At 37.9% G+C, this 25,211-nt stretch overlaps 1 protein-coding gene across 3 annotated transcripts in view; it reads right to left on the minus strand.

Moving 5' to 3' along the window:
• Nucleotides 1-25,211, minus strand: part of LOC106084651 (whirlin) — a 255,495-nt gene that overhangs the window by 43,212 nt on the left and 187,072 nt on the right. Inside the window, exon 11 of one of the 3 annotated variants that reach the window (XM_059360095.1) lies at nucleotides 10,790-10,798. The exons of the other annotated variants lie outside the window; for them this stretch is intronic. Within the exon in view, the coding sequence (XP_059216078.1) occupies nucleotides 10,790-10,798 (9 nt within the window). The remainder of the gene's footprint in view (nucleotides 1-10,789; nucleotides 10,799-25,211) is intronic. 3 annotated transcript variants of the gene reach the window in all.

Below are 25,211 nucleotides of genomic sequence, written 5' to 3' on the forward strand. Positions count from 1 at the left end.
AAACAAACACAAATTGATTTTTATATATAAGATACCGAAATTGTTTCAAATAAGCGAAAATAAAAAGCTTCTAGGAACCGAACAAGGATGATCAAGAGACCAGTTTATATGAGAGCTATATCAGGTTATAGACTGATTTGGACCGTATTTGGCACAGTTATTGGAAAATACGGTCCAATTCAGTCTATAACTGCATGCAAAATTTTAGCCAAATCGGATAAAAATTGCGGATTGTAAGATCTCAAGAAGTCAAATCGGGAGATCGGTTTGTGGGAGCTTTATAAGGTTCTAGACCGGTTTTGAACGTGCTTGGCACAGTTGTTGGAAGTCATAGCAGAACACTACGTGCAAAATTTCAGCCTTTGCGGCTTCCAGGGGTTCAAGAAGTCATATCTGGAGATCAGTTTATATGGGAGCTATATCCAAAACTGCAATCCCCAACGACCTACATCAATATAAAGTATCTGTTCAAAATTTCTAGCGGCTAGTTTTACACGTTTGACAGCTATCGTGATTTCTACAAACGGACGGACGGACAGACATCGCTAGATCGAAACAGAATGTCGAGACGATCCAGAATATATATATCTAATGGGGTCGCAGATCATTATATGGAGGTGTAACAAACGGAATGACTTGGTTAGTATACCCACATCCTATGGTGGTGGGTATAAAAATTGGCAATTTTGGTAGTTAATTTTTTGTTTAAAAGCATAAGTATAATAGTAGTAGTTATATTGTCTGCTGTTAAGTAACAGTATTCGATCAAAAATTAGAGAATTGTAGAAAATTGGAAAGAAAAGATTAGAAAAGTTTAAAAGGAAAAATAAGATGGAATATAAAAAATTTTAACTATTTACGAAATTGTTGAGCTTTTTTTACATTTTGCCATTTGAAAACAGCAGAAAATGTATGCTGCTTTAGCAACAAATTACTGCTGTCCCATTTTCAGCAGACTTTCAGACCGTAAACATTTTTGCTATTTTTACTAACAAATTTCTATGAGTGAAGATATAGCTGCCATATAGACCCATCTGTCTTAGGGTCTGGAGCCCATTAAAGCTTTATTTATTACCCGATTTCGCTGATATTTGAAACAGTGAATTGTTTAAAACCTTCCGATATCCGACTCGAATATATAGACCATATAGACTGATCTGCCAAATAAGGGTCTGAATCGCATTAAATCTGCAATTTATTATCCGGGCTTTAATCGAGAGATCGGTCTATATGACAGCTATATTTACATCTAAACGGATCTGGGCCAAATTGAAGTGGGATGCACAACTCACAGTCCCAAATTTCAGCAAAATCGGATAATAAATTTGACTTTTATGGGCCTAAGACCCTAAATCGGCGAATCGGTCTGTATGGGGGCTACATCAAGAACTTTTTTGCTTATGGACAAAAAAAGAATCTGTGCAAAGTGATTTCAACAGACAGACGGACGAATATGGCTAGATGGTCTTAGATTTTTACGCTGATCAAGAATATATATATTTTATAGGGTCGGAAATGGATATTTCGATGTGTTGCAAACGGAATGATAAAATGAATATACCCTCATCTTTCGGCGGTGGGTATAAAAATGGTAAATTTGAAATGTATTTGTATCTCATCACTTTACACAAGCTGATAACAATTCTCTTTCTTCCATTATAGTTGTATTTGTAAATCTCTGCATTATGCTTATGGCACTGCTGCCATAAGCCAATTTGAGTTATTCCTCGAAAACGGAGAAATTTACCTATTTTTCCCCCATGTTACAAGTACTAAACATGAACTTGCCAAAAGTGCCTCTGGCTCCAAATCAGTTTGAAGCATTAAGAAAACCTGTCACTTTTGCCAAACATCGATAATCAAGTGGCAATTGCTCTGCTGCCCCTCATTTACTTGGGAATGCCTTGACTGGGCTGGGCAAGGCTAAGTTGCTGCAGCCTAGTCTAGTGATTTACAATAATGTTGAACTTGAACGTGAAACAAATGGGCAAATCCAAGTAGACCTGTTGATCGATTAACTTGACTTTCACGAACAACGAAGTCGGCGGCGATGACTACGGCAACAATGGTGATGAGGATGATGATGATGTTGGTGGTGGTGGCGATGATGATAACAACACCACCATTGCCAGCACCCCAAAGAAGCACACAGACATTGTAGCAAAAATTAGCAAAAATAATTTTTTGAGTGCATGCATTTGGCAATGGCAATAGAAGGTTAGTTAGTGGGTTGCAATTGCAGTTGCCAAGGTCTCAGACAAATGGTGATACAAAATTTAAAAATAAATCCTAAGATTGAACATTTCTTAAGAATTTGAGAATTTTTGTTGATTTAAATTCAATATTTTAAAAAAAGGGTGGCAAATAAATTATTTCTTTGCAAATGGCAACAATGTTTACAAAGCAACATGAAAAATATGGAAAAAACATAAACTAAGCCTTTCAGATGAAAGGAAGAAAGTGAGCCACACTTCCCAAAATATGCGAAAAACTACACTTAAGCTTTGAATTCAAAAAGTGCCAATGATGAATTGTTTTTGTTTTCTTTTTATACCAACCACCATAGAATGGGGGTATACTAATCTAGTCATTTCGTTTGTAACACCTCAAAATATTAGTCTAAGACACCATAAAGTCTTGATCGTCTTGACGTTCTGATTTGATCTAGTCATGTCCGTCCGTCCGTATGACGAAATCGCGAAAGCGGTCGAACGCGGTCGAACGCGTAAAGCTAGCCGCTTGAAATTTTGCACAGTTACCTAATATTTCGGTCGATGCGGATTGCAAATGGATCATATCGGTCCCGATTTAGATATAGCTCCCATATAAACCGATCTCCCGATTTCACTTCTTGAGCCCCTGGAAGCCATTATTTTTGTTCGATTTAGCTGAAATTTTGCATGTGGTGAAATCTGTTATGATTTCCAACAACTGTGCTAAGTACGGTCGAAATCGGTCTATAACCTAATATAGCTCCCATATAAACCGATCTCCCTACTCGACTCTTGAGCCCTTACAAGCCGCAACTTTTGTCCGATTTGGCTGAAATTTTGCATGCAGTGTTCTGTTACGACAAATACGGTCCGAATCAGTCTATATCCTGATATTGCTCCCATGTAAACCGGTCTCTCGATCATCCTTGTTCGGTTCCTAGAAGCTTTAATTGGTGGAGGGTTTCCAAGATTCGCCCAGCCGAACTTAGCATGCTTTTACTTGTTTTTTTTTTTTTTTTTCAATTTGTCAAATATTTAAATACAGGTACTTTGAAATTATATTTCCGGTTTCATTGAATTTCATTTGTGATGCTTTTAGCAGAAATTTTAATTATACTTGAGTTTTTTTTTTTCAGTACAACATATAAATTTTAGTTTGCTGTTGTTATTTTACTTTAATTTTAATGCTTTTGTTTGTCAGCATTTTGTGTTGGTTTATGGTCAAAGGCGATTTGCTGCTGTTTGTTTTTTTCTTGCTATTCAGTATGGTGTTGGCCACTGGCTTAGCTTTGTTGCTCGATTCCCTTGAACTTGGTTAGACCAATATAGCTGAGGCTCTTCTCTATTAGTGGTGGCCTATCCATGGTAAAACCAAAACATAAATTGGTTGGTTTTCCAATTTGCTTTCCTGATTGATGTGGTTGTTTTGGGTTTTTAAACCCTCCACCATCATCATCACTTCCAACAACTGCGCTAAGTTTAGTTCAAATCCGTATATGTTTTGATAATATTGCCATATGAACCGATCTTGGGTCTTGACTTCTTGGGCCCCTAGCGGGCACAATTCTCGTCCGATTAAAGTGAATTTGCGTAAATTTTGCATGGTGAAAATCGGTCCATAACCTGATATAGCTGCCATATAAACGGATCTGGGATCTTGACTTCTTGAGCTTCAAGAGGGCGCAATTCTTATACGATTTGGCCGAAACTTTGCAAGAAGTGGTTTGTTATGACTTCCAACAACTGTGTCAAATATGGTTTTAGTTGGTCCATAACCTGATTTAGCTGCAATATAAACTCATCTGGGATCTTGACTTCTTGAGCCTATAGAGCTCGCAATTATTATCCGATTTGCCTGAAATTTTGTACAACGACTTCTCTCATGACCTTGAACATACGTGTAAATTATGGTTTGAAACGGTCTATAGCCTGATATAGCTCCCATATAAACCGATCTCCCTATATTACTTCTTGAGCCCCTAAAGGACGCAATTTTTATTCGAATTGGCTGAAATTTAACAATTCTTTCTTTTATCATATGTTGGCCAAAAAGAGATACCGGGAAAAGAACTCAACAAATCCGATCCATGGTGGAGGGTATATAAGATTCGGCCTGACTGAACTTAGCACGCTTTTACTTGTATTGTGGTGCTTGGTCAGAATCGAATAGTTGTTATTAGTTATACATTTTTTAAAGTTCCATTATCTTTTATACACCCTTATTTTGGTTTTTTGCTGTAGTTTTTACAAAAAAAAAAAAAAAATAAATAATAATAACAAAAATAAAAAAAAACAGTTCCAAGCAATTAAAAATCTAAGAAAAATACGCTACGTAACAGGAAAACACAAAAACTGGCAAAAAAGTGTATACAATTTCTAGAAAGGATTTGAAGCTGATTGTTGTGCATACTTTCGCAACAGTTTCGAATCCTCAAAAGGTTGGTCGATTTTGTTATTCCGTATACTGGTTTCTTGTAAAAATTTAAATTCAAGCAGCATAATTTTTTCTCCCTCTCAAACCTATACACATTCCTATACATAGGTCCATTTGAAAAACTTTAAATAAAGAAAAAATGCAATATTTAATAACAACAGCTCATGTGCTACTAAATGAATAATGCCTTAGTTTAATTTCCATCAATGTGAACCAAACCGCTGCCACTTAATACAACAACCTAACCTACCCCTCTACTTCCCATTAGGCCATCAACCATCTATTGTGGCACTTTGTTCCGAGTTATAGCATTGCAAACCGGAAAATTGTTGCACAGCATATTTTCCGCAACAATTGCAACAAAGCGGCACAAAAAAGAAAAATTGAAAGAAGTAGGCGGAAAAAGGCCACCGCCGCTGAACACAGCACCGCACAAACAACGCAACGCCAGTAGTAATAACTTCGTTTAGGCAGGGAGAGACATTGGCGCTGCATTGCGAGAAATATGTTTTTTTATAACAAGGCACAGTGTTCTTATAAAACTGTGGAGAAAAAGGTTTATGTGCGTCCCTTATGTGGGGCATAATAAAAAGAGCAGGTGGTGATCTTAAAAAAACATGCTATGGTCGGCCGGGCCGAATGTTATATATTGTACTGCCTTTAAAGGCAAACTAAGAATAATTGACACACATTGTTATGCTACTTGAGCTATATCAGGTTATGGACAGATTCGAACCACACTTGGTTTGGATGTTGGAGACCAGAGTAAAAGTCATTGTGCAAAATTTTAGCCAAATCGCATAAAAATTGCGGCCTTGGGGACATAAGAAGTAAAAACGGGAGGTCGGCTTATATGGGAGCTATATTAGGTTATGGACCGATCGGACCATATTCGGCACGTTTGTTGCAGGTCATAGATAAAGTAGTTGTACAGAATTTCAGTCAAATCAGATAAGAATTGAGCATTCTAGAGGCTCAAGATGTATAATTCGGAGATCGTTTTATATGGAAGCTATATCAGGTTATAAACCGATTTAAACCATACTAAGCACAGTTGTTGGAATTCAAAGCAAAACACCTCACACAAAATTTTGAGCCAAATCGGATTAGAATTGGGCCGTCCAAAATTTTGAGCCAAATCGGATTAGAATTGGGCCGTCCAAAAGGCTTAAGAAATCAAGATCCTAGATCGGTTTATATGGCAGCTGTATCAAACCATGAAGTTTAAACAAAACACAATTTTAGTCAAATCGGATAATAATTGCGTATTCTGTATTCAGCTGTTTTAAACTATAAACCGATGTGGTCCATTTACAAACCCACTCGAGTACCTAGCTTTATTCCTTCGAAAGTTAGCTTGCAAACATAAGGACCATACAATAGGTTCAGAGAACATGTTGTCTTGGCACAGGCGGGGCGATGAGGACCAGAATAGTCTCCAGTGCCCTACTGTGCGCACTGGAGACTATTCTAGATATCCGACCCATTGACATACAGATTAAGTGTAAGGCAGCCATTGCGGCTATGAGACTTAAGGCGATGGGAGAATGGATTGAGGATGGGAGCAGCACATACCATCGCAGTAGAATCGAGGCAAAGATAGGAAACCTGGACGAAAGAGAAGAGGTTTCTAATCGGATACCTGAGACGGCACTTGAGGTTGAGTGCGAGGCTCTGCTGCCAGCGGCACAGTCTTGGACTGACGAAACCCTAGTATATCCATCTGAAACATCATGTTACACGGTTGCATCAAAACTAGAAAACAGAGTGGACCTCGGGGTCTACGTTGAGAACCCAGGGACTGATATCTGTTTTAGAATGCCTGACCATAATACGGTCCTGCAGGCAGAGTTCCGGGCGATCACTGAATGCCTGAAGTGGGGTGTTGCTAACGCGAGGACGTCGATCCGTCGTAAGGCACCATGATCCATTTGACATCTCCTTCTGATAATTTTTCTTGGTTGAAAATGAAATCGCGATAAAGGAAGCCAGTCAAATTTTTAAATGTTTTTTTTTTTTTGCTTTACTATTCTTTGATAGGAAGCATTAAACAATGGTCTAAATCCGGACAATATTTTGCAATGGAATCGCAATAAAACTTGATATTGATTAAATATTACTACAATTGATTGAAACATTTTATTAAACATTTACAAAAAGTGATGAAAATTTTTATCAACTTTTGTCAATATTACAATTTATTTTATCACCAAAAAATCGATAAAAATTTGATTGAATCTTGGAAATGTTTTATCAAATGGCTACAATTGTATGTGTATTCCTGAAACACTGTCTAGCTTGCTAGAACATTTTACGGACTCTTAACCAACAACGGAAATTAATTGTAATTGTACCTGTTATCAGACCAAAAATAGACAGGAAAAAAAACAACCACCATTACCACGACCACCGCAATATATTAAGTGAAATATTTTTCATGGAATTGTAAGCCCGGAAAAAGAGAAGTTATTTGCTTGTAAAACCAACCAACACAAACTTTAAGGGGGAAAATATGCAGATCACCCAGCAAGGTTATGTAGGTGGTGGGGGAAACGATGTGGGAAAACTTTAAATGTGCCAACAAATCTGAGACGGTTTTCCACCATAATTTTTTAACACACGCACCCCATATGCGCACTCAAAGGGCGATTACAGATTGTGGTCATAAATAATTTTCCTTTGGCTACAGAATGATTGATCGGCAGTAATTTGTTGGCAATACAAGAAGCCTACATAAAAAAAATAAAGGTTAAGTAAAAAAATATTTCATAACTCTATTGTGGCCAATGGTTTTGCCGGTAGAGGCAGTTTTCAAGCCAGCCAGCCGCCCCAGTAATGTCATGGGGCGTATGTTTGGATTTATTTGTTGCTTAAATGTTTTTTTTTTATGAAAATTATTTAATGGGGCTCCTTTAAGCATGGCACGAATGCATTTTATACAGACAAACGCACTTATTTGACTACTCGATTGTTTGAGTACATGTGTGCATATGCATCTATCTGATTGTTGCATGTTTCCTATGCAACATGCTGGTGATGAACATGTTTAACAATGTGCATTGTACGCCAGCCAGCCAGTCAGTTGCTCCAAACGCAAATTGTCGTGTAAGAGTGCTATATGCCATGAGAAAATTACGACTAACTTTCACTTTTTAGCAGAGGTGGCGGCATGCGAAAGTAAATTTGAAAGAAAAATGTGAAAAAAAACTAAAATTAAATGAAATGAAATAGAAAAGGGGAATGCTGTTTAAGCATTCCAATGGAATTGCCACCCCAATAACACCCATTCGGGAACTGCCGCTTAAATCGATCAACATTTGTTAGCCATTCTCTTTGCTTGCCAAACACACTAAGCAACAAAACAATTCGTCATGATTTTCTACAAAACTAAAATGTTGAAAAATTTTGAACAAGTAAAAACGTGCTAAGTTCGGCCGGGCCGAATCTTGGGAACACGCCCTGGATTCTACTTTTTGAAAATAAATTTTGTTGTGGGTATAATTTTCTTCTACATACCAAACTTCTGTAAAACCAACAAAAATTAAAGCTTCTAGAAACCGAACAAGGGTGATGAAGAGACCGGTTTACATGGGAGCAATATCAGGCTTTAGAGTGATTTGGACAGTATTTGACACAGTTATTCGAAGTCGTAACAGAACACCACATGCAAAATTTTAGCCAAATCGGACAAAATTTGCGGCTTGTAAAGACTTAAGAAATCAAATCGGGAGATCGGTTTGTATGGGAGCTATATCAGGTTAAAGACCGATTTGGACCGTACTTTACACAGATGTTGGAAGTCATAACAGAACACTACATACAAAATTTCAGCCAAATCGAATGAAAATTGCGGCTTTCAGGGGTTCAAGAAGTCAAATCGGGAGATCAGTTCATATGGGAGCAATATCCAAATCTGAACCGATACGGCCCATTTGCAATCTTTAAAGATCTAGATCGATATTAAGTATCTGTGCAAAATTTAAAGCGGCTAGCTATACGCGTTCGATCGTTATCATGATTTCGACAGACGGACGGACAGACATGACTAGATCCACTCAGAACGTCAAGACGATCAAGAATATGTGTACTTAATGGGGTCTTAGACGAATATTTCGAGGTGTTACAAACGGAAAGACTAGATTAGTATACCATTATCCTATGGTTGTGGACAAACTTCAGTCTGTCAGCATGTCTTTCGAATAGACAGTGACCTGCTCCCTTAGCCTTACGGAAGTATTCACAACAATTTGTCTAGCCACAATGTCCAGAGGCATTAGATGTAGCATTAAGTTCAGTGCATCAGATGGTGTCATCCTCAGTGTGGCTGTTATGCACAAACAAGCCATCCTATGGATCTGGTTAAGTATTGAACAGTAGGTGGACTTTTGAAGCGCCGTCCACCAGACCACAACACCATATTGCACTATAGGTCCGACAACTGCAATATATACCCAGTGCATGACGCGCGGTTTAAACGCTCAAACTTTTGTCAATGGCTCTCTTGCAGGTGCATGGGGCAAGAGTCGCCTTTCTTGGCCTTTCCAAATATTGGATTTGAAGTTCAATGTCCTGTATAGCAAAACACCCAGATATTGTGCGCTTTTTGTAAAAGGAGCATTCTCTTCTCCCAAGGAGACAGGTGCCACTGTAGGTAACTTGTAGCTCCTGTTGATAAGAACTACTTCTGTCTTGCACGGATTTACGACTAGACCACTTTCGGTAGCCCACTTTGCTGTTGGATGTAAAGCTTTCTGAAATATATCTCTTAGAGTGCTGGGAAACTTTCCCCTAACCACAATAGCCGCGTCATCAGCATACGCGACTATTTTCACACCTTCTTCTTCCACAGGCAAAAATATATTGTTAATGGCTATATTCTAAAGTAGAGGAGGCAGTACACCTCCTTATGGTGTTCCCCTGCTGACCTGGATTTCAAAAAATTTTGCAAAAACAATTTAAAAATTTTTTAAATTGGATAAATTAAAAAATTAATTAAAAATTTCGAAAAACTTGTTTTTTTTTTAATTGGATCAATTAAAAATTTAAAAAATTTTAATCAAATTTTTAATTGAATATGTATCTTTTTTAATTGAAATTTTTTTCAATCACTCCTTAAAAAAGCTTGATTGATCGTATAATTGAATTGGATCAATTAATTTCGTGATTGAAACCGATTTTTGTTTTTTTCTGTGTACTTGTTTTAACACCCTCTACCCTTGCGTATAAACCTGTATATAAATCTGTATGAAGTGTTTCCTTATAACTTCCAAGAACTGTGCTAGGTATGGTGCAAATCGGTCCTCTAGAGTGCGCAAATCTTATCCGATTTGGCTAAAATTTTGTATAAGGTGTTTTGTTATGATTTCAAACAAATTTTTTGTTATGACTTCCAACAACTGTGCTAAGTATGGTCAAAATCGGTTTATAATCTGACATAGCTGCTATGTTCTTGAGCCTCTAGACAGCACAATTCTTATCCGATTTGGCTAAAATTTTTTGTGAGATATTTTGTTACGACTTCCAACAACTGTGCTTAGTATGGTCAAAATCGGTTTATAACCTGATGTAGTTGCCATATAAACTGATCTGCGATTTTGACATCTTGAGCCTCTAGGCTGTGCAAATCTTGCCCAATTTTGCTGAAATTTTGTATGACGTGTTTTGTTATAACTTGCAACAGCTGTGCTAAGCATGGTCTAAATCGGTTCATAACATGATATAGCTACCATATAAACCGACCTAGGATTTTGACCTCTTGAGCCGTGACCTCTTGAACTGTGCTAAGTGTGGTGTAAATCGGTTCTTTACTGGATATAGCTGCCATATAAACCGATCTCGGATATGTTTTTTATGACTTTCAACAACTTTGCTAAGTATGGTTCAAATTGGTTCATAACCTCATATAAACTTATCTCTCAATATTACTTCTTGGGCCACTGGAGGGCGGAATTCCTATTCGATTTAGCTGCAATTTTGTACCACGACTTCTCTTATGATCTTCAACATGCGTGCCACATTTGTTCGAATCGGTAAATAAAGCTCCCATATAAACCCATCGCCTGATTTTACTTCTTGAGCCCACATAGGTTGCAATTCTTATCACTATCCTCAGATTGCCGGGAAGGGATGCCAGGCAATTAACTTGTTCTACCTATAATGAGATGCAATTCATGGCGGAGGGTATATAAGATTCTCCCGGCTGAACTTAACACGATTTAGCTTTTTTTCCTATGGTGTCATATGTGTTTAGGAACATCTGTGGGGGAGTCATGGATGGTGTTGACATTTGATGTTTAACATTCGTTTAGTCCCCTTTTATGTTAGATATTTGTTAAGTTTCTTGTTTATAACATTTGGACGTGGTTTTTGGTCTTTTCTCTTTTTTGTTATTGTTATTTTTCTTTGGCTGGCTGTGACCACCACATTGTATGCATATGAAATTAGCTTCCAATTTTATTTTGACGTTTTCGTTTTGTATGCTGACGATTATCAGAAACTACTTTGCTGCCTTTGAGAAGACAGACAAACAAAATGACGTCGACTTCACGGCAGACCAGACCACTGTAAATCTTAAGAAAAATGGTAGCGGTAAAGATTAATTATTTTGCTCACGTTTGCTTTGATTTTGTTTGATTTGGTTTTTTTTCTTGTGGAGTCGAGATTTTTTATTGCAAAGTTTTTTTTTTTTTTTTTTGGTTGGGTGTTCGGTTGTGGTTGCGAAACAGTATACCCCCCTATATTAGGCGACATCTTTCTGGTTTGTTTTCTTTTTTTTGTGGTTCATTTGAGATAAAACTTTTGCTTAAAATATTCAATAGTGATTCACACTCACGATGAAATGTTAGCTGGCGGTTATGCAACAATATGAACATTCAAAAAAATTATCAATGCAAATTGTTAACGAACACTAACGTTAATAAAGGAGGTATCTCATTCGTTGTGGGAAATGTTTATAAACAAACATTAAGTTATTATTAATTGGCAATGGGGGAGGGTGGAACAGGGAAGCAGAAATACTGGTGCAATTATGATTACAACATTTTTGATTGGAGGATTTAAATAAAACATAGATGTACAAAATATTATGATACAAGTCAAAGAGGAATTAATTTTTTGTTATGGCCAATTAAAGTAAAGAAGAGTTAATGGACATGAAGTTCAATTGGTGGATTATGGGTCTCTAAAAAAAAGCATGAACAATATGTGGTTCATAGTAAATGTCCATAGTAGTAGATTACGAATATAAAGGGTGATTTTTTAGCTATTATCTTTTTGGCGTTTCGTGTTTTCACTGTCAACCATCTTCAGTTTGGTCTATAATTTAACTATGAATCGTCCTACAAACGAACAACGCTTGCAAATTATAGTCTTTTCTTTTCGCGCTTCTTCCATTGAGCGACGGAGCTGATTGTTGTCTCAATGGGTATATAACTAAGTAGAATTGTTGATTTTGGACCAAAGATCAGCCAGAAGCATTGCAAGAGTTATCAATGCATCCAGATAAAGTCACAGTTTAGTGCGGTTTATGGGCTGGTGACATCATTGGACCGTACTTCTTCAAAGATGATGCGAATTGTAACGTAAGTGTGAATGGTGAGATGATTCCCCTTTGAGATGAAATGATTCCCCTTTTTTTGGCCCAATATGCAAGAGCTTGACTTGCATGACATATGGTTTCAACAAGACGGCGCCACATGCCACACAGCACGTGTAACACTGGACTTATTGAGAAGCGAGTTCGGTGAACATTTTATTTTACGTTCAGTACCGGTCAATTGGCCGCCTAGATCGTGCGATTTAACGCCTTAAGACTTTTTTTGTGGGGCTATGTTAAGGCTCATGTCAATACAGACAAGTCCGCTTCAATTAACGCACTGGAATATAACATTGAATCATTTATTCGCAAGATACCGACCAAAATGTTGGAAAGAGTTTGCCAAAATTGGACTAAGCGAATGGACCATTTGAGGCGCATTCACGGTCAACATTTGCATGAAAAAATCTTCGAACATTAAATGATATGTATAATTTCTATATATTGGGTTGCCCAAAAAGTAATTGCAGATTTTTTAAAAGAAAGTAAATGCATTTTTAATAAAACTTAGAATGAACTTTAATCAAATATACCTTTTTTACACTTTTTTTCTAAAGCAAGCTAAAAGCAAACAGCTGACAACTGACAGAAGAAAAAATGCAATTACAGAGTCACAAGCCGTTGAAAAAATTTGTCAACGCCGACTATATGAAAAATCCGCAATTACTTTTTGGGCAACCCAATATATAAATATTAATTTGTGTGTGTTTGTTTATTTGTATGTTTCTTTGTGGGTTTGTAAATTTGTTTGATCCGTATAGACTCCAAAACGTCTGAACCGATTTCTTTTAAATTTTCACAGATTGTGGGGAATGTTCCGGAAGGAGCAATAGGCTATATAATTTATTGATATCGGTAAGGGGGCGGACCCTCCCCCTAACCTCAACAACACCACTAAAAAAAGTGGACCGATAGGAAAAATATGGGTACCAAATGAAATGTATTGGGGAGTACCATACGAATATGGTATGAAAAATTGGGATAAAAATTTGTCAACGCCGACTATATGAAAAATCCGCAATTACTTTTTGGGCAACCCAATATATAAATATTAATTTGTGTGTGTTTGTTTATTTGTATGTTTCTTTGTGGGTTTGTAAATTTGTTTGATCCGTATAGACTCCAAAACGTCTGAACCGATTTCTTTTAAATTTTCACAGATTGTGGGGAATGTTCCGGAAGGAGCAATAGGCTATATAATTTATTGATATCGGTAAGGGGGCGGACCCTCCCCCTAACCTCAACAACACCACTAAAAAAAGTGGACCGATAGGAAAAATATGGGTACCAAATGAAATGTATTGGGGAGTACCATACGAATATGGTATGAAAAATTGGGATAAAGTATGCGAGGAGTCGTCCATCTCCAAAAACTCCCCCAAACAAATATATTGGACGTAAATATCAATATGGGACTCAAATGAAATGTAATCGGGACTAGACTACGAATATAACAAAAAACATGAGGTCCATGTAATTGGTGATCGCCCCATCCCCAAATGAGAATATAATTCGATTATAGCTAGATGAGCCTCAAATTAAATGTGTTTGATAGCAGGTTACGAATATGACGTTAAACTTTGTGTCCAAGAATCTAGGTGGTGCTTCACTTCCTACAGTCGCCTCCAATAGGTTATTTGACCTATAAAAACAATGGGGGATCAAGTGATAGCATTTTTAAGTGGAGTGCGTTATTCAAAATTGTGCTCAAGTGGCAGATGGAGTGAGGCGCACAATTATTTTACGCCCCCACCAAACGGCTGTATACACCAATACCGGATTCAATTCAAAGTATAAGTTTGTGGACTGCGAATATGAAATCTTTATTCTGCTCATATATCTAGCGGACCACCTCACCCCAAAACAGTTGATCAGTTATAAAGACCTAATAAGACACTGCCGCCATAACTCCAAAGTTCAGTGTGATAAGAGCAGTTGCAAACCTTAACGTCATGGTGGCCGCCATTTTTAGCTCATCGACAAGGAGACTCTTTCCACAGACAAATCCAAACAACGTGCTGCTGGGCGATACTTTCATGATTAAAAGTTTTACACCGTTTAATTACTAAGAACGGTTGCCACTGCACCTAATATAAAGACCGGCAAATTAGTTATTTACCTCTGAGAATCGTTTAATATGGCAATTTAATTTGATTTAAGAAAGCTAAATTATGACGATTCAACAGGTAGCCATATAGTCAGTTATAGACAATTAACGCATAATGATCAATGTTATAGGCGCTAAGCCGCACGAAGCGAGTAGCAAATAAGCTCTAACAGATGGGAGAAATGTCAAATTCTCAGTCGTTTATATGTGTTTGCGCAAGGATCCGGGGCGACATAGAAAGGAGAACTTTTAGGTTATTTTATGAACATTATGGGTATTAAAGACTAAACCTTTCTCTTAATGATTGCAGCGCTAACATTAAGAAAAGCGTCTTCTGTTTGCAAATGGATCAACTGAATGGAGACGCCACCACGAACCGAGAAAGGGCAGAGTGGTAAAAATTGGTCATGCAGCATTTATCTTTGTAATGGTAACCTATCGGTTCTTAAAATAAAGAATCATTTTATATGGGAATTTCGTTGCAGTTGATTGCTGTATTATTTTTTAAATTTCCCTCAGATTTCCCCATAGATAACAAGTAAAAAGGCGTTAAGTTCGGCCCGGCCGAACTTTGGATACCCACCACCTCGGGTATATATGTAAACCACCTTCCATCGAAATTCGGTGAATATTTCATACCTTATGTCCCATAACAGTTATATCAAAATATGTTACGATTTGGATTAAATACGAATAGTACAATAGCTATATCTAAAAATAAACCGATTTGAACCATGAACGACACGGATGTCGAAAAGCCTAACATAAGTCACTGTGTCAAATTTGAGTGAAGTCGGATATAAATGCGCCTTTTATGGGGCCAAGACTTTAAATCGAGATATCGGTCTACATGGCAGCTATATCCAAATCTGGAACGATTTGGGCCAAGTTGCAGAAACATGTCGAAGAGCCTAACGCAAAGCACTGTTTCAAATTTCGGCGAAATCGGACAATAAATGCCTCTTTTATGGGCCCAAACCTTAAATCGAGAGATCGGTCTATATGATAGCTATATTCAAATCTGGACCGATCTGGGCAAAATTGAAGAAGGACGTCGAAGAACTCACTGTCACAAATTTCAGCGACATCGTATAATAAATGTGGCTTTTATGGCCCCAAAACCTAAAATCTAGATATTGGTCTATATGGCAGCTATATCCAAATCTGGACCGATCTGTCTGATATTGCAGAAGTATGTCAAGGGGCTTAACTTAACTCACTGTCCCGAATTTCGGCGACAGCAGACAATAAATGAGCCCATTACCTTAAATCAAGAAATTGGTCTATATTGCAGCTATATCCGAATCTGGACCGATCTGGGCCAAATTGAAGAAAGATGTCGAAGGGCCTAACACAACTCACTGTCCCAAATTTCACCAAAATCGGATAATAAATATGGCTTTTAGGGGCTTAAGACCCTAAGTCGGCGCTAAATTTTACACGATTCGGATGAAATTTTACACATTAGCTCCACCATGGGCATGTATATGCCCAGTATGGTCTGAATCGATGCAAACCTTATAAAGCTCCCGTATAAACCGTTCTCTAGATTATATTTCTTAAGCCCCTAAAGGGCGCAGTTGTTATCTAAGTTTGCTGAAATTTTGCAAAACGACTTCTTCTATGACCTTCAATACTTATCCAGTATTCTTACATGCCAATAGGAGATACCGGGCAAATAACCTTGCAAATGTGATCTATGGTAGAGAATATATTAGATTATATTTCGAATGATTTTACTTGTTTTTTAATTGAAAAAAAAAAAAAAAACTATATATACAAACAATTAGAATAAACAAGTTCTTTTCCCGGCATCTCTTCTTAGGCAAAAAAAGGTTATAAGAAAAGATTTGCTGTGTTATTAGAGCGATATCAAGATATGGTTCGGTTTGGACCACAATTAAATAATATGTTGGAGACCTGTGTAAAATGCCAGCCAATTCGAATAAGAATTGCGCCCTTTGGGGGCTCAAGAAGTAAAATAGAGAGATCGATTTATATGGGAGCTGTATCGGGCTATTGACCGATTCAGACCATAATAAACACGTATGTTGATGGTCAAGAGAGGTTCCGTCGTTCAAAATTTCAGGCAAATCGGATAATAATTGAGACCTCTAGAGGCTCAAGAAGTCAAGATACCAGATCGGTTTATATGGCTGCTATATCAGGTTATGAACCGATTTAAATCTTATTTGACACAGTTGTTGAAAGTAAAAATAATATAAGTCATGCAAAATATCAGGCAAATCGGTTAGGAATTGCGCCCTCTAGAAGCTCAAGAAGTCAAATCCCCAGATCTGTTTATATGACAGCTATATCAGGTTATGAACCGATTTGAACCATACTTGGCACAGTTGTTGGATATCATAACAAACAAAATACTTCGCGCAAAAATTCATTCAAATCGGATAAGAATTGCGCCCTCTAGAGACGCAAGAAGTCAAGACCCAAGATCGGTTTATATGACAGGTTATGAACCGTTTCGAATCATACTTGGCACACTTGTTGGATATCGTCACAAAACACGTCGTGCGAAATTTCATTTCAATCGGATAAGAATTGCGCACTCTAGAGGCTCAAGAAGTCAAGACCCAAGATCGGTTTATATGACAGCTATATCAAAACATGGACCGATATGGCCCATTTACAATACCAACCTACCTACACTAAAAAGAAGTATTTTAAAAAGAAGTATTTACTCCTTCGAAAGTTAGCGTGCTTTCGACAGACAGACGGACGGACGGACAGACGGACAGACGGACGGACATGGCTAGATCGACATAAACTGTCACGACGATCAAGAATATATATAATATTTCGAGTAGTTACAAACAGAATGACGAAATTAGTTTACCCCCCATCCTATGGTGGAGGGTATAAAAAAGAAAAGAATATAAAAATATTTTGCATTGGAAAATTTAATTAAAACAAGTGAAAACAAGTAAATATCGGTACATAGGGGGGCCTATATCACCATATTTGGCATTAACTTGGCATGTTTGTTGGAAGTCATAAGATAGGGTTTTGGGCTAAATTTCAGCCAAATCAGGTGAAAATTTTGGCTTCTAAGGGTTTATATGGGGGCTATATCTGTTTATTGGCCGATTTGGATCATACTTGGCATGGATGCTCGAAGTCATATCACTCAAGTATTTGTTTAAAATTACAGCGAAATCGGATGAAAATTTAGGCTTCTAAGGGCTCAAGAAATCAAAACCCGTGATCAGTTTATATGGGGGCTATATCTGTTTATAGACCGATTCAAATCATACTTGACGTACATTGATAGTCATAATTTGATAGTCATACATTGTATATATTGATAGTCATAACTCAAGTTTTTGTTCCAAATTTCATCCAAATCGGATGAAAATTGAGCTAGAGGGCTTAAGAAGTCAATTGGGGGAATCGGTTTATATGGGGGCTATATCTAAATCTATCCAATATGTCCCAATGACATACATCAATAAGAAGTATCTGTGCAAAATTTCAAGCGGCTAGCTTCACGCGTTCGACCTCTATCTAATTACGACAGACGGACGGACATGGATAGTTTGACTCAGAATGAAAAAACACTACGTTCAAAATATCATCCACATAATTGTGCCCCCTAGAGTTAACTAGAGTAAACTAGTCCAATTAGGCGGTCGGTTTATATGGGAGCTGTATCAGGTTATACGCTTATTTAGACCATACTTGGCACGAGTGTTGGAAGCTGTAGAAACTTTTATAATGAGGTAATTGCGGCTTCTAGGGGCTCAAGAAGCCAGATCGGGGATCGGTTTATATAGCAGATATATCCCAATTTAAATTTAGTAATAATTGCGGCTTCTATAGGCCTTAGACCTTTTTTAGGGAGATGGGTCTATATGGGGGCCAATATAGCCCATCCTCGATGCGGATATCGAGACAACTCCCTGTGCTAAATTCCAGCGAAATCGAGTAATGAATACGGAATGAATTCCAGCGAAATCGAGTAATGAATGATCTACCAAAATTTGGCGTACTTTACCTTACAACAACTACTAGAAGCCTATGTCTTAATCGAAAAATGTCTGATACATTTTGTGTTGCTCAGATCAATAAATAAAATTGAGGAGTTTTTCCCACTTCTAAAAACTTTTTGAACTTCTGTGCGACGCACAGTCTGCCATTTTCGAACGGATAAAGATATCTTCATAAAATTTTACTTGGCTATGGCTGAGTTGTTACCCTGCTTGTGTGTGGTGGGCCTTCACAGTGGGTCACTTCGGCCCTACAAAATTTTGTTCGGGCTGGCAAAAGCGCATTTATGGCCCGATTTTCGAAGTTTTTTATTTGATGGAAAGTGTTACAAATAACATGTCTAAATTTGCGGGATATCTTTTATAGTGTCCAAGAAATACGACTAACAATTTTTATACCCACCACCGAAGGATGGAGGTATATTCAATTAATCATTCCGTTTGCAACATATCGAAGTATCTATTTCCAGGCTATATTTAGATATAGCTGCCATAAAGACCGATCTGCCGATAAAGGGTCTAAAGCCCATTAAAAGCTCTATTTATTACCCGATTTCGCTGACGTTTGTAACAGTGGGTAGTCTTAGTTCTCCCGACATTCGTCTCAAATATGGTTCGGATCGGACTGTATTTAGATATAGGTGCCTTACAGGCCGATGTGCCGATTAAGGGTCTGAATCTCATAAAAGCTTTATTTATTACCCTATTTTGTTGGAATTTGAAATATGAAATTCAACAGCGACTTATATTTATTAGACCACTCAATATTTGTATCGACTTTGGGTGCATAAGTTATCCAATTTTCACCGGATTGTGACGAAATATAACGGAGGTGGTGGTTATATTTTTGCCGCGATATTTTTTTTTCGCAAAAAAAGAAATTTTGCGGGTTAACACCTCAGCTATAACCATGCAAAATTTCATGAAGCTATCTTTATCCGTTTGAAAATGGCAGACTTATTCAACTTATTTTTTCCCCCATCCCACTGTGCGACGCTTGGAATCATGAATTTTTATAGATCCATGGATCGAACTTTGTTTGCTTATTAGCTCCATAAGAACAGTTTTGTAAATTCTTAAAGGAATTTTGAACCTTTCGTTCTTCAAGCAAAGTGTTTGCTGTTGTTGTTGTAGCAGTGTGTTGTCGACTGAGGCGACAGCCTTTACCGATGAAGGACTTCAACGGGTCGAACCGGTACCTACAACCGGCTGTCATGGAATTGAAGCAAAATGGCCATGCTAATTAATGCATTATGATGGTCCTCTTGCGATACGCAGGCAAATAATGGCAAGAGAAGAATTTTATGACAAAATACTCCAAAGTATCACTTCTCCTAAAAGAGTCACATAAGCCACCAACGAATTTAACTTTTAATTGTTTTTCTATTTTTTTAAACCTCTAGAAAAATTAATTTAACCGCGTTATGATTCGCAGTGATAAGTTTCTCCCTTCCATATAAACTTCTCAATTAGGTATTCCTTTTATGTTTTCCAAAGAAGGAGCTTCTTCACTGCACATGATAAAAAGCCTTAGCAAGAGAGAATTTCTCTTTTGAAAGACCTTTCTTTTGTTTAAATAATCAACATTAAGCTTAAAATCAATTTGCCACCCATTATCTTTGGGTCCAATCGAACCCAAGGCGTTCCTTTTTTTAGTGTAAACATTTATAGAACCTCTGGTACATGAAGTACTACGAGTTGGCTAAGTTGAGAGGCCAAAGCATTTGGCCGTTTACTTTTCTTTCTGGCATTAGAAGGAAAAAAATCACTTATCCGTGGTCATTATGTCGCTGTAAAATTTTTCTTTTTTTTTGCTGTTTTTTTTTGGTTTCCTCTTTCTTCGTTTTCAATTCTTGGGAAATCTCTATGGGATTGCTGGCTGGTTGGTTGGCAGTTTGTGTAACCGGTAGATGGGTAGGTTGGGTTAATAAACATTATCTGGCGGTGGTTGTACTGCTGCTGCCTCAAATGCTGCTCGTTCAATGAATGTTTGGCTTGCTATTACAGAATGGATAGCTTGCCTTTTTAATGGTTTTGACACATTTGACATCATTCTATTTAAGACAAGACCTGTTTGTGTGACTGCGGGACATTTGTTGCGTATATGTGAGCGTTTGTGGTTCATTCATTCAAAGCGATATGAATTATTGGGGAAGTACTCACTGTCTTTTTGTATCTGGCCAAGTCTTCTCTTCTACATTGGCCTTTTTTGTTTTGGAACCAAAATGTAGGTCATTTCTACGAAACAAATGTGAAGAGATGCGTGTGTATGAACTAAAAAAAAAGAAAACTTTGTGGCGGTGGTCTTGCGGTTGCCGTTTAAGAAAAGGCAAAGTGAAAAGAGGGCATGAAGCTTTAAAAGGCGTTATAGTGGCCATTTGGCCATAGCTGTCAAAGGCAGGCAGGTAGCAGCTGGCAGCGATGACTACTTTTGTGGCCTGACCACATAACTTACATCTGGTTTTACAGTTTCAGTGTAACATTGTACATAAATGGATAGTAGAACGAAATTGTAATGAAACTGGCATAAATGGTACATTGAATAGGACTTTGTTGTTTTTATACCCTTCACCATAAGGTGGGGGTATACTAAATACGTCATTCCGTTTGTAACTCCTCGAAATATTCGTCTAAGAACCCATAGAGTATACACAGAAAAATTAGTCTGCTGATATCAGCAAACACAGTCTGCTGCCATTTTATTAAGAATTTGACACTTTTCAATAAACCCATTTAAAATTTTTGATCTTCTAAAAAACTTTGCGAATTTAAGACGTTAATTTTTTTGTTTAAAAACACAAATGTAATAGTAGTAGTAATTTTGTCTGCTGCTGTTCAAATTCCTTAAAAAAATAGCTCATTTTAGAAAATTGAAAAAATTGGAACATGAAAAATTTAAAGATGATATGCAAGTAGAAATTTTTGTAATATTTACAACATTTTTGAGCTGCATTTTTGCTGTTCTTACCAAAAAAAAAACAAAATATCTCTGTGTGTATATGTATTCTTGATCGTTATGACATTTTAAGTCGATATAACCATGTCCGTCCGTCCGTCTGTCTGTCGAAAGCTCTCTAACTTTCGAAGAAGTAAAGCTAGCCTCTTGAAATTTTGCATAAATACTTCTTGTTAGTGTAGGTCAGTTGGGATTGTTAATGGGTCATATCGGTCTATAACCAGATATAGCTGCCATATAAACCTATCTGGGATCTTGACTTCTTAAGCCACTAGAGGGAGAAATTCTTATCCGTTTTGGCTGAAACTGTGCATAGGATGTTTTGTTATGCCTTTCAACAACTGTGACAAGTATGGTTGAAATCGGTCAATAACCTGATATAGCTCCCATACAAACCGATCTCCCGATTATAATTTTTAAGCCTCTGCAGGGCGCAATTATTATTCAATTTGGTTGAAATTTTGTACAACGGCTTCTACCATGACCTTCAACATACGTCTCAAATATGGTCTGAATAGATCTATAAATAACACAGCCCCCATATAAACCGATCTCACTATTTTCATTCATTTTGTCATTCCGTTTGCAACACATCGAAATATTCATATTGGGTAATAAAAAAGTGCATTTACTATCTAATTTCCCTGAAATTTGCGACAGTGAGTTGTGCTAGGTCTTTTTACATCCTTTTTTTTCAATTTGAACCGGTTCGGTCCGATCTCCCGATTTAAGGTCTTGAGCACAGATGTTTTTTTTTTGTCCATCTCCCGATTTAAGGTCTTGAGCACAGATGTTTTTTTTTGTCCATTGGCAGGTTAAGTCCGAAAATGGGCTACATCGGACTATATCTTGATATAGCCCCCATATAGACCGATCTGCTGATTTAGGGTATAAGGCCTTTACAAGCCACAATTTTTCTCTGATTTCGCTGAAATTTGAGGCAATGAGTTGTGTAAGACATTCGTCTTCATTCATCATTTGGCGCAGATCGGTTCAGATTTGTAGGTAGCTACCTATAGACCGATCTGCCCAATAAAGGTCTTAGGCCCATAAAAGCCACATTTATTATCCGATTTTGCAGAAATTTGCGACAGCGAGTTGTGTAAAACCACTCGATATCCTTTTTCGATTTGGCCCAGATCGGTCGGGATTTGGATATAACTTCCATATAGCCCGAGCTCCCGATTTAAGGTCTTGGGCGTATAAAAGGCGCAATTCTTGTCTGATTTCGCCATAATTCAGGACAGTGAGTTGCTTAAGGCCCCCCGAAATCGCAGATCGGTCCAGCTTTTGGATATAGATGCCATATAGACCGATCTCTCGATTTAAAGGCGCATTTATAGTCCGATTTCGTTGAAATTTAACACAATGACTAATGTTAGGCTTTTCGAAACCCGTGTCCTATAGGGTGCAGATCGCTCTATATTCGGATATAGCTGCGAAAAAGACCAATATTGAACCAAAATTGAACCGATTTAGACCGAGTTTGGTCCATATCGGACCATATTTGGATACAGCTGCTATGGGTGCATAAATAATGTATTTTTCACCGGATTATGACCAAATATTCGTCTAAGACGCCTCAAAGTAAATTTATTCTTGATCGTCTCGACGTTCTGGGTCGATTTATGCATGGCCGTCCGTCCATCCGTTCGTCAGTGGAAATCAAAGTTGCTGTCGAACGCGTAAAGCTAGCCACTTGAAATTTTACACAAGTACTTAAAAGTATATATGTCGCAGGGGATTGTAAATGGGCCATATCGGTTCTCATTTAAATATAGCTCCAATATAAACCGATCGGGAGAGCAATATTTTGAGGTTATACAAACGAAATAGCTATGTAAATACATCTCTCATCCTAAGGTTGTGTGTAGAAAAGGATTTCGCATAGATGCAGTAGTCAACGAGATGGTTTATATAGGTTCCAGTTGGCAACTATCACACAGATGTCTTTGGCTTGCCAGTGCGTGGTGCCTATGTTTGATTCCCGCTTAAGTCTTTGGGCTGTAACTGCTGTGGTATCACAAAGGCCTACAAATGGTCTAAGTGAGTCTGTAACCGATTGCCATTAACCTTTTCTTACATATAGTCAGAGATTGGTGATATCAATCCAGGGAGGAGGATTATATTGGACTCCAAAGAAAATCAACTGCAGGGACGCATCAGGCTGTGACGCATTCGGCTCCGCCAGCCGAACAGCAATTAGCTTAGAACATCTTCTGAACAAGACTCCAGGTGTAGGGCTTCATAACAAGACCAATCCGATATTATCTAGCTATGAGTGGGATTTGCTAGGCCTTCGGCGTTCTCTAGCAAAGCAACTTCGCTTCAAAGAGGAGAAATAGTTATAGGATCGTTGTCATTATAATTATGCCTTGATGCGAGTGATTCTGAGTCTTTCACCAGTTGTATAAAATATGAAACCGAAGACAATACCGGAGATTCTGGACCTGGATTTCCTTTGTTCAGCAGAAAAGTCGCCAATGAGGCAAAGGGAGCAACAAGCGACGATTGTACGCTTAACAGCTCTTAATTTCAGAAAATAGAGAAAAACCTTTCCACAATCCATAGATGAGTGACGGCAATGAGCTTCTAAAAACCTGCAGATTCCTATAGAAATGAATAACCCTTTGTGAATCAGTCAATAGTTTGGCTGCAGGTCAAGTTGTAGGCCAGCGGCAAAGAAGGAAATTCAGAAGTAGCTTTGACAATAGCAACTAGGAAAGAACTTAAGGATACATCGCTTACATTGCAATGGAAATGAAGCAAAACGTGGCAATATGGGTCCCAATTAAAACTTATATCATAATTAAGGGCCAAGTCGTAGTGGGTCGTTACATCTTTTTTTCTCAATCAACCAACATGCAGGGGATGTCCCCTATATATGCAGTACATTGCGTTGGAGAGGATAGTTAAGGATCGGAGAGGGGAAAGAGGAAGTGGTGTTTATTGATATTTGTTTTGAATTTCTGGATGTCATAAGTAGCGGGAAAGACATCTGCCGGAAGTCGATTCCACATACGACTCGTCCTTGCGGAAAAAGAACTCTCTCGGTAGTGCATGGTCCGACCAGCTGGCCAACCGATTACAAACCGGTGTGCGCTTCTAGAAAATTTTGCATGTCTGACACACTACTTCAAGTCAGTAATCAGAAGATTAATTTCTGAAGAACACACACCGTGGAAGAATCGTTAGAACAGCGCCACACAACCCACATTTCGACGATGTTCAAGGGAAACAATAGAGTGGGATGTGTGCAATGTGTAAAATTTCATAGAAATCGCACAATAAATGCGCCTTTTACGAGCCTAAGAATTTAAATCGACAGAACTTAAAATCAAGAACTTCAAATCTGGACCGATCTGGTCCAAATTGAAGAAGGATGTCGAAAGCCCTAATACAACTAACTGTCCCAAATTTTGGTGACATCGGACATTAAATGTGTTTTTAATGGGTTCAAAACCATAAATCTAGAGATCGGTCTATATGGCAGCTATATCCAAATCTCAACTGATCTGGGCCAAATTGCAGAAATATGTCGAAGTGCCTAACACAGCTCACTGTCCCAAATTTCGGAGAAATCGGACAAGAAATGCGACTTTTTTGGCCCCAAAACCTTAAATCGAAAGATCGGTCTATATGGCAGCTATATCCAAATCTCAACCGATCTGAGCCAAAATGCAGAATAATATCAAGGGGCCTAACACAACGCACTGTCCCAAATTTCGGCGAAATCGGACAATATGGGCCTAAGACCTTAAATCGAGAGAATAAGGATGTTGAAGGACCTAACACAACTTACTGTTCCATATTTTGGCAAAATCGGACAATAAATGCGCCTTTTATGGGCCTAAGACCTTAAATCGAGAGATCGGTCTATATGGCAGCTATATCCAAATCTGG

Source organism: Stomoxys calcitrans, chromosome 1 (assembly GCF_963082655.1).
Source record: "Stomoxys calcitrans chromosome 1, idStoCalc2.1, whole genome shotgun sequence".
In the NCBI taxonomy this organism is placed as follows: Eukaryota; Metazoa; Arthropoda; class Insecta; order Diptera; family Muscidae; genus Stomoxys; species Stomoxys calcitrans.